The sequence below is a fragment of the Pleurodeles waltl genome, chromosome 4_1 (assembly GCF_031143425.1).
Source record: "Pleurodeles waltl isolate 20211129_DDA chromosome 4_1, aPleWal1.hap1.20221129, whole genome shotgun sequence".
NCBI classification, from domain to species: Eukaryota; Metazoa; Chordata; class Amphibia; order Caudata; family Salamandridae; genus Pleurodeles; species Pleurodeles waltl.
In genome coordinates, this window is record NC_090442.1 from 606125438 (window position 1) to 606140730 (window position 15293).

General features: G+C 43.3%; 1 protein-coding gene across 1 annotated transcript in view; it reads right to left on the minus strand.

Moving 5' to 3' along the window:
* Nucleotides 1–1357: 1357 nt before the first annotated feature.
* The window catches only part of SPIC (Spi-C transcription factor), a 38468-nt gene continuing 24532 nt past the window's right edge, over nt 1358–15293 (minus strand). The window contains exons 2-3 of the mRNA XM_069227536.1: nt 2978–3035; nt 1358–1764 (exon numbers count right to left, since the gene is read on the minus strand). Coding sequence (XP_069083637.1) covers nt 1358–1764; nt 2978–3035 — 465 coding nt within the window. The remainder of the gene's footprint in view (nt 1765–2977; nt 3036–15293) is intronic.

The window sequence follows — 15293 nt, forward strand, 5'->3', positions numbered from 1 at the left end:
AGGGACAGATATAATAACATGTATCAAGTGCACTGCAGCAATATTATAACTAACACGGTGTCCTTCTGATATGCCAGAAGGAGATGTGCAAGTGATTTTAGTTTCCTTAACACATCAGTTCTTGACACATTGGTTGTCACAAACAAACTTAAGAACCAATTCACCTTTCCCAGTGCCCAAGCACTGGTGTTCTCAAATTGGTGTCTGAACATGTGTTGTAAATATTACAGCACTTTAGGGGTGATGTAGACCTGAGACCAAATTGAAGAAGTAGTGGTAAACGGTTGTCCACTAGCACCTACCTTGTAAATAACAAAACACGTAGGATCTACTTGGAGATGCCACAGTGGAAAACTCAACAGATACAAGCAGAAAGACTCTGGTGATTCAATTTTATCCTCATGCTGCTGATAATGAGTATGATGGAAGCAATGGTGTTCTAGTTTTTTCAAGCTGAAGAAAGAGATTATAACCAAAAGGGCTACTAAATGCTGAATTATTGACCGCATAAGAGCCTATCTTCTACCTCTCCTAAATGTGCCATTGCTTTTGGAAATCACGGTCCCAGTAATGGAAGATCAATGCCCCACCTCTCTTTACTTGCAAGAAATTTTGAATTACATTCTCTGACATGGATGGAGACCCTAAGGGTAGATATTTTGGCAGTGCCTTATATAAAAAGTTCTCAATGTTAATCCAGCTTTCTTTTAAATTAATCATTCACCACTTATTGTGTTGTTGTTGTCGGTTTAATATTACATATTTAGAATAGAAGCCTGGTTGCACAATGTTGATATTCAGTCACAGAAATATTTAAAAAGAACTGTTACAGTGGACGTTCAGTTCACTCCTCTATTCATCATTCCTTTTACATCAATCTCCTGAGCTGCAGATAGGTCAAACTCCTAAAAGTATACGTCACTGGCTAGACTAGTCCATGATACATAAAACGAGATCTCACACTCCCAAATTAAGAAAAATACAACTGCATAATTGTCCCCATCACCTGCCCATCTTAATCCTCAAGGTCCTGCCACCATGTTCTCCATTTCACAAACTCCTCCTGACTGCTTTCAGTGATGTGCACTTTGCCTCTGGTCTGAGGGTATGCTGGCCATGGATGGGAAGCTCTCTCTCCTCAGCCTGTAACTTTGTGGTTGGCAGCCATTATCATGGCTGAAGTTACAAATCTTCTCACTTGGACCTCAGAATTCCTAAATAAGTTCCGGGTAAGGAGTCTCAAGCAAGAGTATGAATTCATGTGCATGTTTACATGACCAGGAGCACCCCTTCAGAAGGATTAAAGAAGTAAATCGCAGTATTGTGAAAGAGCACATCAATTAATGCTCTGATTGAGTTAATATTCACTGTCACACATGTAATTGTAGTCTGCGCTCCAGCTATCTGTTGTGCAGTATTCTGAGTCCATCTTAAGGTACTGACAACATACGGCCTCCTTTCCTAAGTGGCAAGCCGGGGAGAGCCTCTGCAGAACTGTCGCACTGAATTGGTAGGTGAGCTTTTTTCTGATTTTCATGATTTCGCCGGTCCGGCTGTAATTCCTCAGAGCGCGCGCCATCTTCTGGTAAGTCATGGTCTTGCGGTTGCCTTTTCGTTTCCCCCAGAGCTCTGCCAGTGTCTCCTTGTTCTTGGATATGAACTGGAAGACTCCGTTGCGTTGATCAACCCACTGAATACAGTGGCACATGCATGGGTCATGCAGAGACTCATGGAGGTACTCAAAAAGGCGCAGCTTTTTTCGACCTAGAGAACAAGAAAAAGAGTCACATGTAAAAAGCTGCCAAGACATAATCCAAATACACACCATGTTTATCCTCTAACTTTGTGTGTGTAGAGGTAGCACATGAGATCACGGCACACACATGTGGTATCACTGCAAAACAAAAGATGATAAATTGAAGATACCTGCCATGATGTGTGCAATCAGCTCCATTTTTTTAACTATATGTGCTAATGATGTTTGAGCTATGCTCCTAAGCAAATGGGTAAATAATATTTATTTACCGAGTGATTTCTAGCATGCAATATTTATGTTCTTGCTCAATTAGCACATAAATAATTAAATGCATGTTTAAGTTTACAAGCAAGGAACCTTTTGCAGAATGGCTGACAAAAGAAGAAGCTGATTGAACGCTCCGATATATATTTTTAAAATCTTTATCAGACTGCAGGGGTTTATGCGTCATCAAAGTGAACCTCACCAAGTGGCTTCTAATAAGGGCAGCTAAAACTACATTCTTAGGGGTGATAACAAGTCAATAAAGTACCATTGCACAACACGGGCATATGTGTGATTGACGTGTAGCATTCACGGCCATACTTTACAGTTAGATCACCTGATGTAATGTGCTTGTCAGTAGTGGTGGTGGGGGAATATTAGATGGAATGGGGAAGGGGATGATTAAAGGTGTTGCTCAGCACACACAGTCTCCCACAGTGGTGGCCGCTGCAAATCTCAAGGGGGCATGGGAGGAGGAGAGGGGTCCTGGTGAAATAAATATTTTATTTAAAAACATACCCATTCCCAAACCCGTCACTGCCTCACTGCTCTTCTCTTATGGTGTCCCAGCATTCCCTGGGACACCAACACAGGCTCTCCAGCAATCCTGGTGCTGCTCTCCTGCTAAACTTAGCATGAGAGCAGCACCAGGATTGGTCCAAGCATCTTGGTCTGCCGCTCAGACAGCACATTGGAGCCTGTGCAGTTTCTCCAATGCCGGGTTGGAGAAAACTAGGGCCCATGTTTTTACTTTTTTTTTGCGCTGCATTTGTGTCATTTTTTGACGCAGAAGCGGCGCAAATGTGCAAAATAGAATTGTATTTTGTAAGTTTGCACCACCTTTGCATCACAAAACGACACAAATGCAGCGCTAAAAAAAATATAAATATGGACAGAGATGGATGGCCAAATACACATGCACACTTAGTGCACAGACTCCACTCCCCCTCCCCACACCTTTCTCCTGTTGATCAGGCCCACACCTCCAAGCACATGCTGCTGGCCGAGCCAGCAGCTGTAAAACAAAACGATAATGAAATATAATTTTATTTTACAGCTGCAGGCTCTTGGGCAGGGGAAACGCCTCCGCCATTGCAGAGGGTCCGCTCCTGGTCCCTGTTGTGATGTAACTTAGAAGTTCTAGACTGTGAGGCGTGCGGGATTCCAAGGTTGCCATTTGGACTGGAACCTCGGAGAAGACCGAGGCCAGGTTGTGTATTTCCCAAATAAACTTTGTGGCAGAAATCCCTATGGGTCCGGACGTTTATTCATAACAGTCTCCCATAATACCAGGGTCAGCTCAATGGCGGGACATCATGGTACATCAAGGAACAGGAGGGGCACTAAATGGTACACTAAAAGAGGAGGGTGCAGGAGGATGTAGGAGGGAAGGAAAGAATAGACAGCAACCTGTCATATGGGTCATTTAGGATTAGCCCGACCAGCTTTTTTCCTCCAGCTCTGGCCAGTTACCAGGTCCCCAGCCTGAGTTAATTGTGCTTGGGGTAATTTTCACCTGTGAACCGATTTGGGATGCTACTTATAGATTTAGGTATAGCAATCAATACGGAGTCCAGGAAAGTGTGTATTTCATGCCAGAATGGTGGCAGCCCTGGGCAGGATTAAAACAAGTGAGAGGTAGATTGCAGTATTGTGATCCACATCTCCAACAGAGGTTATTAAGAGAACATAGAAGTAATATAGCTCATTAAAGTATGTTTATTCAACACGTGCTCCATTCAAAGGCCTACTATTTTGTGTGTCATGTCGGAAGTTCCAGTCTGTGTGTATAGTCTAACTTCAATATGTTCTGCCATTTTATTCTGGTTTCATGTTCCACTCGAATATACATCCGTGATCAGAACAATGTTAATCCCAGAATTCTTTCCTTTGGATGTGCTTTACTTTGTAATATAGGAAAGTGTTGAGTCTTTTTGGAGGATAAGTGATATATTCCCCCTCAGAGAATGGATATTTCCAACCCTGGGCAAGGTAAGGTTCTATTCCTGACTAAGGCCTTTAATTGATTTAGGGGATTCTCCGTAAATTACGTTGCATATGCCCTGTGACTCCAAGGCCTGCCACCTAAACGTGGAGTCTCCTATCACTAACCCAGCATTGTTCCATATAGAAGGACTATCGTGGATCTGATAGAGTACTTTCAGTCATTATGTATGCCATATCCCAAAAGGCCAGCACAGCGCTCACCGACAGGGGTAGAGAAGGGCTTTTAAGGTGAATATAGATGAAATCCACACAGCTCGTGAAGATAAGATATATTCAATATACGTTACAAGAACAATGGAACCCCCAGCCAGCTGCAGCAAAGTATAACTGTCATCTGAGTTTGGCTCTAACTCAGCATTCCAACTTAGCAACATCCTTAACATTCTAAGCCTAACCAGTTTTAATGTACAGAACACCACAAGGCCTCTTTTTTTTAATGCTAGAATAGCCAGGACGAGTGTATGTCCGTTCTGTGGCTACCCAGATGGATGATGTCTGCAGCCAGGTGTGGTATTATTGGGATAATTGGTTTGTTGGGTGGTATGAAAATGTGTAAGGGAGTTTCAAGCCGCTTGATGTGGTGGCTGCATATCATTTGGATGGGCAAAGTGTCAATTTCCTACCTGCCCACACAAAATGTCTATTCCCCATGACCATAGATCTTAATACTTCAGAAGGGATCACGATGGACAGCATGTCCAGCAAATTTATGTGCTTCAGAGCTGCTATAACTTTATCACCTACACCCTCCCCCACCACTACAGTTCGATTCTGTTCTATTCATATGGATTTCTAAAGCGCATAGCTACCCAGTAAGGCCTCCAGTGATAAGACCGAATTCAGGTAAAGTAGCATTGTGCCAACATACTAGCTGAAAAGCAGTTGCAGAGATAACCAAAATAAAAATGAATTATCAACCTTCTCAATTATATGTTGGGTATTGTCCATAACAATATTAACTAACCCTCCTTGTTATTAGTATGTCAACATATTTCATATGTGACATGAACAATTTTAAATACAACCTCTGTACCACCAATGTGCCATGGTTCCTAGTAAGTGTTAGCAATTCACTTTTATCCCAGGTAATTGTATCACCGGAGAAGGTCGAGAAGGAGTTTATGAGAGCTATTATGGAATGTATTTATGTTGTTAAGCATTAGCATCTCATCGGCTAGAGCAGAAGCTCTTTTAACCCTTCCCATTGCCTCTGTCAAAGGTTCCAGTGCAAGGCTCAACAGAGGAAGGGATAGCAGGAAGCCATACCTTGTCCTCTGGCAAATAGGTGAGGTTTCTGACTAGAAATCATCACTGTCCATAAAAGTCAGGTGATCGTATAGTCAGTCGCCTTACCTTGGTTACAAAATCCAGGCTTATTCCTGCTTTTTGATGACATGAAAAAGGAAGCCCTACATGCCTTTTCAGCATTTAAAGAAACTGCCACAGCACCCTCAGGGTAGTATGCTTCTTTCCACAATATGTCAGAAACAAGGTTAGATGGTTTCTGGAGGTTCGCCCTGGCCCGAAGTCTACCTCTGAGTCAATCATCAGGTTTAGGATGACTTTTCTCCAGTGGCTTGGCAAGATGTTGGCCAGAAGTTTGTTACCCAAATTGATGAGCAAGGTAATCCTATAGATAGAACATTGCCTGGGTTTGGAGCAAGAGTGATAATGGCTCTGTTAAACTCTTTACTCACCTCCCCTGCGGATTCAGCCTATTTTGTACAACTTGTTTAATATAGGGGGAATCAATGTTTTGCTTATCTCATAGAATTCATCATGTGATCAACATTTCCACGAAGCTCGTTTGAAGGAGATCTCACCTCCTCTATTATTTCTATTGAGATCTTGCCCTCCATCTGTTGCAGATCTCTCAATCACGTCAACACAATGGTCAAAGCATCAACCTCCTGTTTTTCTTAGTCTGAAAATTCTCCCTTTTCCTCAAATTGACCACCAGGTAGAGCTAAGGAGAGCTCTAGGGATGGCTTGCGTAAACAATTATTATTATGTTTTTTACATAGACTATTATGTTATATGTTAAAACGTACTGTAAAGCATGAGGGTATAAATGCACTTCTATAGTATATCAAATAAGGCAGCCCTATTATCTAAATACAAAGGTTTGAAATTTGTGTTCTAAAAAGAATATGGAGAGAGATTGATTTAATGTTTTGTGGCAATGCGCTTCATAAATTGGAGGCTAGAGTAGAGGAAGCACAACCCCCTAATGAGGGCCTGTGAAAGAAAGGCACTGAGAAGAGACATTGTTCACCTGATCAGATCAGATATTGGTGCAGGTTACCGACAAAAATGACAATATATACATTTGGGGAACGGACATTAAGTCCTAAATTAGACTCAGGCCTGAACTGGAAGGCAAATAAGTTGTGCTGCAATAGGTGTGGCTGAGGAAAAGTGTTGGCAGATTTTGTTGTGCATTTGATTTTGAGACACTTAAGGTCAGGGAAGTAATCATTTATTTAAGCCTAAATACAAAGCATTGTAACAATCAAGCCCAATCTAGGCCACCATACTTGCCCTTCTGCCCTTTCCTGATTAAAAAGTGGAAACATTTTTTGATTTTGGACATTTGAATGGTGCACAAGCAGACAGCATTAGAAACGTGATCAATCATTTTAGCTGAGCATCTATTTTTTATTTCTAGACTTTTAACAGTGGTTGATGGAAATTGAAAAGGATTACAAGCATTAGGCCAAAATTGTGGTTATTATTTTAAGAAGTTCAACCTCTTACCTATCTTTCTACAGGGTCATTTCCACTTTTTTGCCTTCCTCCTCCCCTTTTTTGCTTTTGCTGAATTCATTTAGTTGGCCTTAGGACTCTGTGGGCTTTACCACTGCTAGCCAGTACTAAAATGTTTGTGCGCTTTTCTTAAAACATGATAAAATTGGATGTCCCCAATTGGCATTTACCTATATGCTTCTAGTGAAATGCACTATGTGCCCCCAGGGCCTGTACTTTATATGCTAGTAGTGAGCCTGCAGCACTGACTGTGCCAACCGCTTAAGTAGCCCTTTAAAATGTCTCAGGCCTGCCAGTGCAACTGCTGTGTGTGCAGGTTCAAACTGTTGTGTCAAAAAGGCAAATTAAACCATTTGACAGCCCCAAACCTTCCTTTTTAAAACATATGTCACCCTAAGTTATGCCCCAGACAGCCCCAAGTGGAGTGTGCACTGTATCTAAAAAGCTGGACATGTGCATTTTAAGATTTACACGTCCTGGTAGTGAAAAATGATTAAATTCATATATTATAACCTTTTATAAATATAACTTCCAATTGGGGAGAGAGAGATTTTCCAAGTTTGGTGTCACTGGAAGCACATTTTAAAATCACAACTTATGGTGAAGCTGGATTTTAAATTGCAATTCTGAAAAATGTCACTTTCAAAAAGTTGACATTTCTAACTTTAGCCATTTGGTGCCTGTTGTCTGTCTCTGATCACATGTTCAGGGAGGGTGACAGATGGGCTTTGTGTATTCCTCCTAGATAGCCACACACAATGGGAGCTTAGGTGTGACTTGATGGGCCTCGATGGTCCATACTGGGCAGGATGGGAGGGAGGAGCTGGGCACAGCCTCTCCTACACCAGAATAGGTTGTGTCTTGTCCAGACACAAAGGGCTGCGTAACCCCCTGTAGTGAGTCTGGAGCCAGGGCAGGAAGGGCAGGGACTCTGCACACTTCAAAGACATGATTTGAAGTCTCCCTTCACACCACCACTACAGTACACTTCTAGACATGTGGATACTCTGCCAAGAAGGACTGTGGTGCTGCTGAAGGCCTGCCACTCTGCCAGACTGCTGTTTACTTGACACTGCCTTGCTGACCTGTGCCTGCTGCCCTCGTGCTTGGGAATGAGAAGGACTGGACCTGAATCTCTGTAACCCAGAGTGACTTTAAAGGCTAGTTTGTTAGCCTCATTTATCTCAAGTCTCAGGGACAGAAGAGACTTCCAACGCCACTGCATCTGCACCTGGACTCTGCCATCTGTGCGTCTGTCCTGCCATGTGGTGCCACCCCAGTCCAGGAACCTTGGAAGTGGGCCTCAGCTGCTTGCTCCAGCAGAAATGGCACATCCTCTTGTTGTGGAAGCAGAATTGATGCACTGCAGCTGTTGCGAGGAACAGAACTGATGGATTACCTCTACTGCGTGGGTTGGAGCCAAAGCAGCCAGACTCTCATTGCCGCTTCCCTCACATTGGAACCGACATTGCAGCGCTTTTCTCGGCATAGGGTCCATGCATATCCATCGACAATGACACCGAAAATCTGCATAGCAGCCTCTATGCTCATCAGAACCAACACATCACTACAACTGCACAATGTATCCTCGACACCGGTCTTCACACCACAAGCCACGTTGCCTGGAGCCTCAATGTCGCTGCGTCAGGAACTCACACTGCAGCTTCACTACATTTCAGAACTGACACATCGCCTCTGCTTTGTGGAGCAGAACCAATGCATCGCATCTACTGCAAGGTGTGGAACTGCCGCAACACTCTACAACCAGGATCTAAGGTACTTTGGTTCAATGTGCTCAACTGGGTCCCTGAAGCCAGCATGTGCTCCATCACGGACAGCCTGAACTTTTGAATTTGTTCCAGTCTGGCACAACCACATATCCCCGGTTGGCGCTTCTTGCTTCTAAGCTCTGTTTTACAGTGTATTCTTTAAAATTTCATAACTCAAATTCTACCTATTTTTTTTGTTGTTGTCATTTTAGCCTTTAACCTGGTGTGGGATACTTTTTGGTGGTGTTTTCACTGAATTACTGTTTGAAGTTTTGCACATATACTTTACACACTGCCTTCAAGATAAGCCTGAATACTCTGCGTCAAGCTAACAGAGGTTGAGCACAGGTTAATTTTGGGTTTGTTTGTGCCTTATCCTGCCAAGAATTGTTGTTGCTGCTTGACCAGGGTTCAGACCCAAGTCAACCAACAACCCAGTTTCTCACAGATCTTAAGCCACGTTGAATTCATCTTTTCTTTCAAATCACGGAGTCAGTCTTTCAAAACAGAAGGATTGGATTGGTATTCAGACAACTTGAAAATCAATTCTGTGATCTGTGTATGTGTAAAGGATGACATTATAGTTCCTGATTATAGTCACTATAGGCTGTACATAAATCTTAAACAAAATGGAAGAAACAGTAGACCCTAGCAGCAGCCTGGTAGTCACCAAATGTTATGGTCAAGAAAATATATCCATAACTAGTCTATCCTGTTGTTTGTTTAAGAGTGACGCAAACCGTTGTTAGACTTTTCCTCATTGACCACATCTCTCCAATCTATGAAATAAGATTGTGTGGTCTACCATACTGAACGCAGCTGAGAGACTTGGTATTATCAAGGCACTCATAATCTTCGAATTACTGCCATGTGAAGGTTGTCTTCTGCATCAGTCACATCCGATTCTGTTCCTCCTTTGCTCTGAATACCATCTGGGCACCACATAGGACTGCATTGTCTTTTACGCATATTGATAACTAGTATGCCACATCCTTTTCTAACATCTTAGTTACTGTTGGTAGAAGGATGATAGGGCTATAATTCCCATTTACATTGGAATATAGGCCTGGCTTTTTCAGTTGAGGCTTTACAGTGCCCTGTTTCAGCTCAGGTGGGACAGTTCCTGAGATTAATGGAAGACTCAAAATATTGTAAAAATCTTTCGATATCCTAGGCAGCTTGCAATGTATCACCTTCATTGGACAAAGCTTTAAGTAAGACCCTGATTTGCAATTGGAAATGAGTTACTCTGTTTCCTCAATAACAATTGTGGCAAAAAATGCAAATCGGAATTTAGATGATAAAATGGGGTTGCATGCTCTGGTGTAGATAGTGAGCTGAGCTCTACAGGTTCTGCCCTACAACAGATAAGTACAATATTCTTTCTAATGGTCTCAATGTTTTCGACATATTATTTAGCCAATTCATTACCTAGCTATGTGTTACTTGAAGAATATGATTTGTTGTATTGACTCAATCCTTAGCTATTGAGAATATGTCTTTCTGTTTTTCATCTGCTGAAGGCATCCCATTGGAGTAGTAGTCTTTAGGATTGCTGGTGAGTGCTTTTGACTTATATTTATAGATATCTTTTAAGTTTGGTGAGTATCAACAGTACAATTTTTGTTCGGTCTCAGTCTGCCTTGTCTCATATCAGGGATCAGAGAGCAGGTGTGACCCGTGGTGATCATTTGGCTTTTTCTTAACTCTGCCCGCTGGCTACCGATGCAACAGAATCCTTAAACCTGGGTGCCCAGTTACTGAATTAAGTCACCTATGTCTCAACAAGTCAGTTCTCGAGTTTTAGCAATAGTACGCTGGGGTTCCTGATCACTAAGCCTACTCCAGTATTAACGCATTATCATAGATTTGTTTAGTGATTTATCTCTATAAGAAATTGTCAGGGTGTATGTTATAAGTGAATGGTCAGTGTATACTAAGGGATGTTTATGCTTGTTTCAAGCCAGTGGTGCTGAAAGGGGTCTGAAGTGTGGCCAGCAGTGCCAGGAGGGCCATTCATCACCTGCAAGAGGCCACAGTCTGCTGCATTGAATTTATCATCAAAATGTAGATAAATAATACCCAGTGTTATTGGCTAATTATTATCAGTAGTTAAAGCAGAGATGTGGTCAATAATTAAAATGATAAGGTTGGAGTATCTATGTGGTAGAACTAATGTATTTGTTGGGAGCGTTTGAGGAAATGGTTAATATATCAGCTCCTGCAGTGTTTATTGTATGTGATTTGTGATATAATTGTGAAACCTTTCCCGTAAATTAACGCTGTTCGTCCACCTCATTTTTCACTTGCTCCCTCACGTCTTAACAATCATTTGGAGAAATGGAGCAATAATTTGGAGAAATGGTGCCATTCCTTAAGTCATGTATGTGTTAGGAAAATAATATAGCTGTATTATTGTTGAGACTGATGCACCACATACTAATGTGTAGAGACCCATTGAGTGCTTGCCAAACAGATTTAATTATGCCTTGAGAAAGAGATGTTCCTCTAAACATGTGTTAGCTGTTTCTTGTGTTAAAAGACCTCAAACAAGACCGTATGCAGCCTGGGGGTGAGTTAGGTACAGGAGGTGAAGACACTGGGTGTTATGTCCTTACCCCAGAATGTGGTCTACATTGTGAACCAACCTGTATATTAATAGGTTGGTTCACAAAGTATTGATTTATAGTGGGTGGTAATGCGACCTACCTTATTAATATACATGAGGTATGTCGCAAGCTGAGACCCTCTAGAATTGGTTAGAGTCACAACCATGGTGGCCTGCTGGGGTCAGCAGACCACCATGTCTACCATTGGTTTTAAATAAAGCAATTTCTTTTTTAAATGTAGCCCATTTTCCTAATAGGAAAATGAGATGTGTTTGAAGAAGAAAATGAATTCCTTTTCTAGCTCACTTGAAAGTTATAAACATCCAACGAGGCATTAGTATTAATGTCCTTTTTTAGGTTGAGCCTAGACAGCGCGCATGCGCTGTCTGAAAGACCTGTTCCATGGAGTATAGGCATTTACTCCGGCCTGCCGCTGCCTGCCACTTCTAATAGGTTAAAGGCAGTGTCGCTCTTGTTGTGCTGTTTCCTAAGTGGTTTGGCAGCCGATACGTCCGTTTCTGTACTTGGCTGAGGAGCACCGGCCAAGTACAGGCTACTTACGCCTGGAATGTTTTTCTGTTATTTGGACAGACTATTTTTTTGTGTTTCCTGTCTCTCGTGTTTGTCAGTAAGCTTGTGTTTACCAGCGCCATTCATTTTCTGCGTTTGCCGATCACTTGTTCCTTACTTTACATAATCAGTAATTACAAGTAGTTGTGTTGTACCTGTGTTTTGTACTTTTTTTGTTGCTTTATATCGCATGAAATCGACCTAGGAATGAATCCTCAACAGCAGCTCTCCCAGCACAGCGGGAGAGACAATACTACAATATTCACTGCACTCTGGGAAACTCACCCCATAATGTTTGCAGGCATTCCGTTTACAAAACATATTTGCCCATAATTCAGACTGTGATGGTCCTAGGGCAATGGGGCCACCGCCAGTACATTGAGAGAAATTTACTCTTTCTGTTCAGGCCATCTTGTGGGTCACACTAGGTGAGAAGGGGCTCAAATATCATAACCTCTTCCACCATTTAAAATGTGTATTTAAATTCTCTCGTAACTGAAACTTTTGTTTTTACAGCTGAGCGGAGTTTGTGTTATAAGGGCCTTGTTTGCAATAGTATTCTGATAGCCCTGCTTGGCCCGCAAATCTGCAATGTGCAATGCTTGCTACATTCTTGATTTTGAAAGGATGATTGCTCCATGGTGCTATTAACTAAGTTGGCTTGACAGGGACATCTAGCCATCACCAGTGGTATTGCACCTTCTGCTGTTGAAATGACAGGGACATCTGGCCATAACCAGTAGTACTGCACCATCTGCTGTTGACTCTGCAAGGACATCTAGCCACGACCAGTAGTAACGACCTGCGGCTCTGCACCCTTGTGCCACTGACTCCACAGTTAAATATTTAAAAGGGATGCTAAACCTGAAAATGTGTAATACAATATGCCCTCATAGGGCTGATTATATGATTGCACCGCAATATTCTTTACCATTCTTTTTTATGTGATTATGCCCTCTAGGGTCTGAATATATGTTTACATGACCATGTTTCTTCCAAATGCTATTTTTACTGTGGTGCTCTGTAGGGCCTGTTCAGACCATTACAGTCTAATGTCAATTGTATGAAGGAATGCACAAACACAGTTTATTTCGGATACAGTTTTAATGTGCTGCATGGCTAAATATTTATAAGGTCCCAAATGCAAGGTTGTCATTAATATTTAGAACGCCAACAGCTCTAACTCTCTCTAATGCGAGACCTATTGCATTGCAAATGCTTGTTTCCTTTGCAGCAAACTAGGTAAAGGCTTTTACCATGCATCTACCATGCAAAATGTACTAGCTTGGAATCATATGGTGCAGTAGTATGTGGCATACAGGCGGCCATGGTTTTGCAGGTAATGGAAAATAAATATATCCGTACTTATTGTCTCTGCCCCCATGCACCTCCACTTTTGTCATAGGGAGGTAGGATTACCTTACCTGAGGACACTCTGGGGGCACGCCCAATAATGTTATGATGCAGTGTCTGGATCATAGAGGCTCTAACAATGTATAGAAAGATAATAGAGGATTGTTTGTCTTTGACCTTAGGATTAGCGATTTCCTGGTTAGGAGGAGTTAGGGATAGGACTGTGGTCTTGGGCAGGCAGGATTTGTATGAAGATCCATCTACATCCCTAATTTTGGTGGGTAAAAAGACACTTAGGGGCATATTTAAGAGCCCCTACCGCCACTGGAGCGTCACTGCACCGGATTTACAAGGCCACCTTGTAAATACGGCCCCTTCACACGCAGCACTTTGTGTCGAAGGAGCATGCAATCGGTGTTGTTGTGGGTATGCCACAGCAACACCCATGCATTTTGACGCTGCCCCAGATTTACGAGTTTTTTGCAAACCTGAGGCAGTGCACCGGGGGTGGCATTAGCAGGGCGCAGTGAGGAGAAATGCTTTAGTTTCTCCTCGTTGTTTGCTCTTTAACCCCTTCTGTGCCACGGACGTAATGGTTACGTCCCGCGGCACAGTGCTCTTGTGCCGAGGACGTAACCATTACGTCCTGGGCACTGAGCTCAGAGGGAGCGCTAGCACTCCCTCTGTGGGCTTCCCTCCCACCCATCGCCAAGGCAGGGATGGAAGGGGAAGCCCTTCCACTTCCACCCGACACCCCCTAATCCCCACCCAGTGACGTCTGATGATGTCAGTGCGCAAATGCGCGCTGACCTCATCAGAGGCCACTTCCCCATTACGCTGGAAGCTCATGTGATGGGGCCCTGAGAGGCTTCAATTTCCTTCACTTTGAAGTCTCTCAGAGCATTTCAAAAGCCGGATTGTAAAGCGATCCGGCTTTTGAAATGCCCACTAGACACCAGGGATTTATTTTTTATTTGAAATTGGCAAAAGGGGAGCTCCCCAGGGGGCAATATTTTTCAAGGCCTTTTCTGCCCCCGGGGGGGCAGAATCCAGTAGGCACCAGGGATAATTTTTTGTGTTTTTTTTTTTTTGTGTTTGTTTTGTTTTTCTTTTTACTTGGGGAGTGACCCCTTAGGCAAGGGTCGCTCCCCTGGGGGGCACATTGTATTTAGACTATTTCTGGGGGCAGATTGGCTGATTTTTGTTAGGCTAATCTGCCCACAAGGAGGGCAGAAACCACTAGGCACTCTGGATCATTTTTTTGCGCCAATGTCACGCAAGGGAGCAAGGGTCGCTCCCCAGTGGGTGTGGGGGGGGCAAATTTATTTAAGGCCATATCTGTCCCCGGGGGGGGGGGGGGGGGACAGAAGCCTCTAGGCACCAGGGATACCATTTTTTTGTTTTTTGTTTTTTAGAGGTGGGGAGCGACCCCTTAGGCAAGGGGGGGCAAATTTATTTTAGGCCTTTTCTGCCCCACTGGGGGCAGATCGGCCTAGTGTTATTAGCCTGCTCTACCCCCAGGTGTGGTAGAAACCTCTAGACGCCAGGGATAAAAAAAGCTTCTTTTTTTTGTTTTGTTTTTTAGAGGTGGGGAGTGACCCCTTAGTTAAGGGTCACTCCCCTGGGGGGCAAATTGTATTTAGACTATTTCTGCCCACCTTGGGGGAAGATCGGCTGCTTTTTTTGTTAGTCCACTTAGGCACCAGGGATTGGTGTGTGTGTATGCGTTTGTTTTCTTTAGGGGGGCAGCCCCTTGGGTAAGGGTCGCTCCCCATGGGGCCACATTACTGTTGGCCATATCTGCCCCCCTTGGGGGCAGATGGGCCTATTTTTGGAAGGCCCATCTGCCCGCAAGGGGGGGGCAGAAAGCCCACCAGAGGCAAGGGAAATTTTTGTTTAAAAAATAAGAGGGTGGGGGTATGGCTATACCCCCACCCTAAATAAATGGGGCCAAAGTTGTTCTGCCCACCAGTGGACAGATGGGGCAATTACCCCTGGATCCACACCCCAGGGGGGCAGAAAGTCTACTAGATGCCAGGGAATCAAAAAAAAAAAAAAAAGTATTGGGGTGATGGCTACCAACCAGTATGGCCTGGTTACGCCCCCACCCCAACTGAAGGGGGTAACAGTCTTTCAGCCCTCCCCCACACTCTAAAACATCTTATCCCACAGCAAGCATGAAGACATTTAATTATGTTG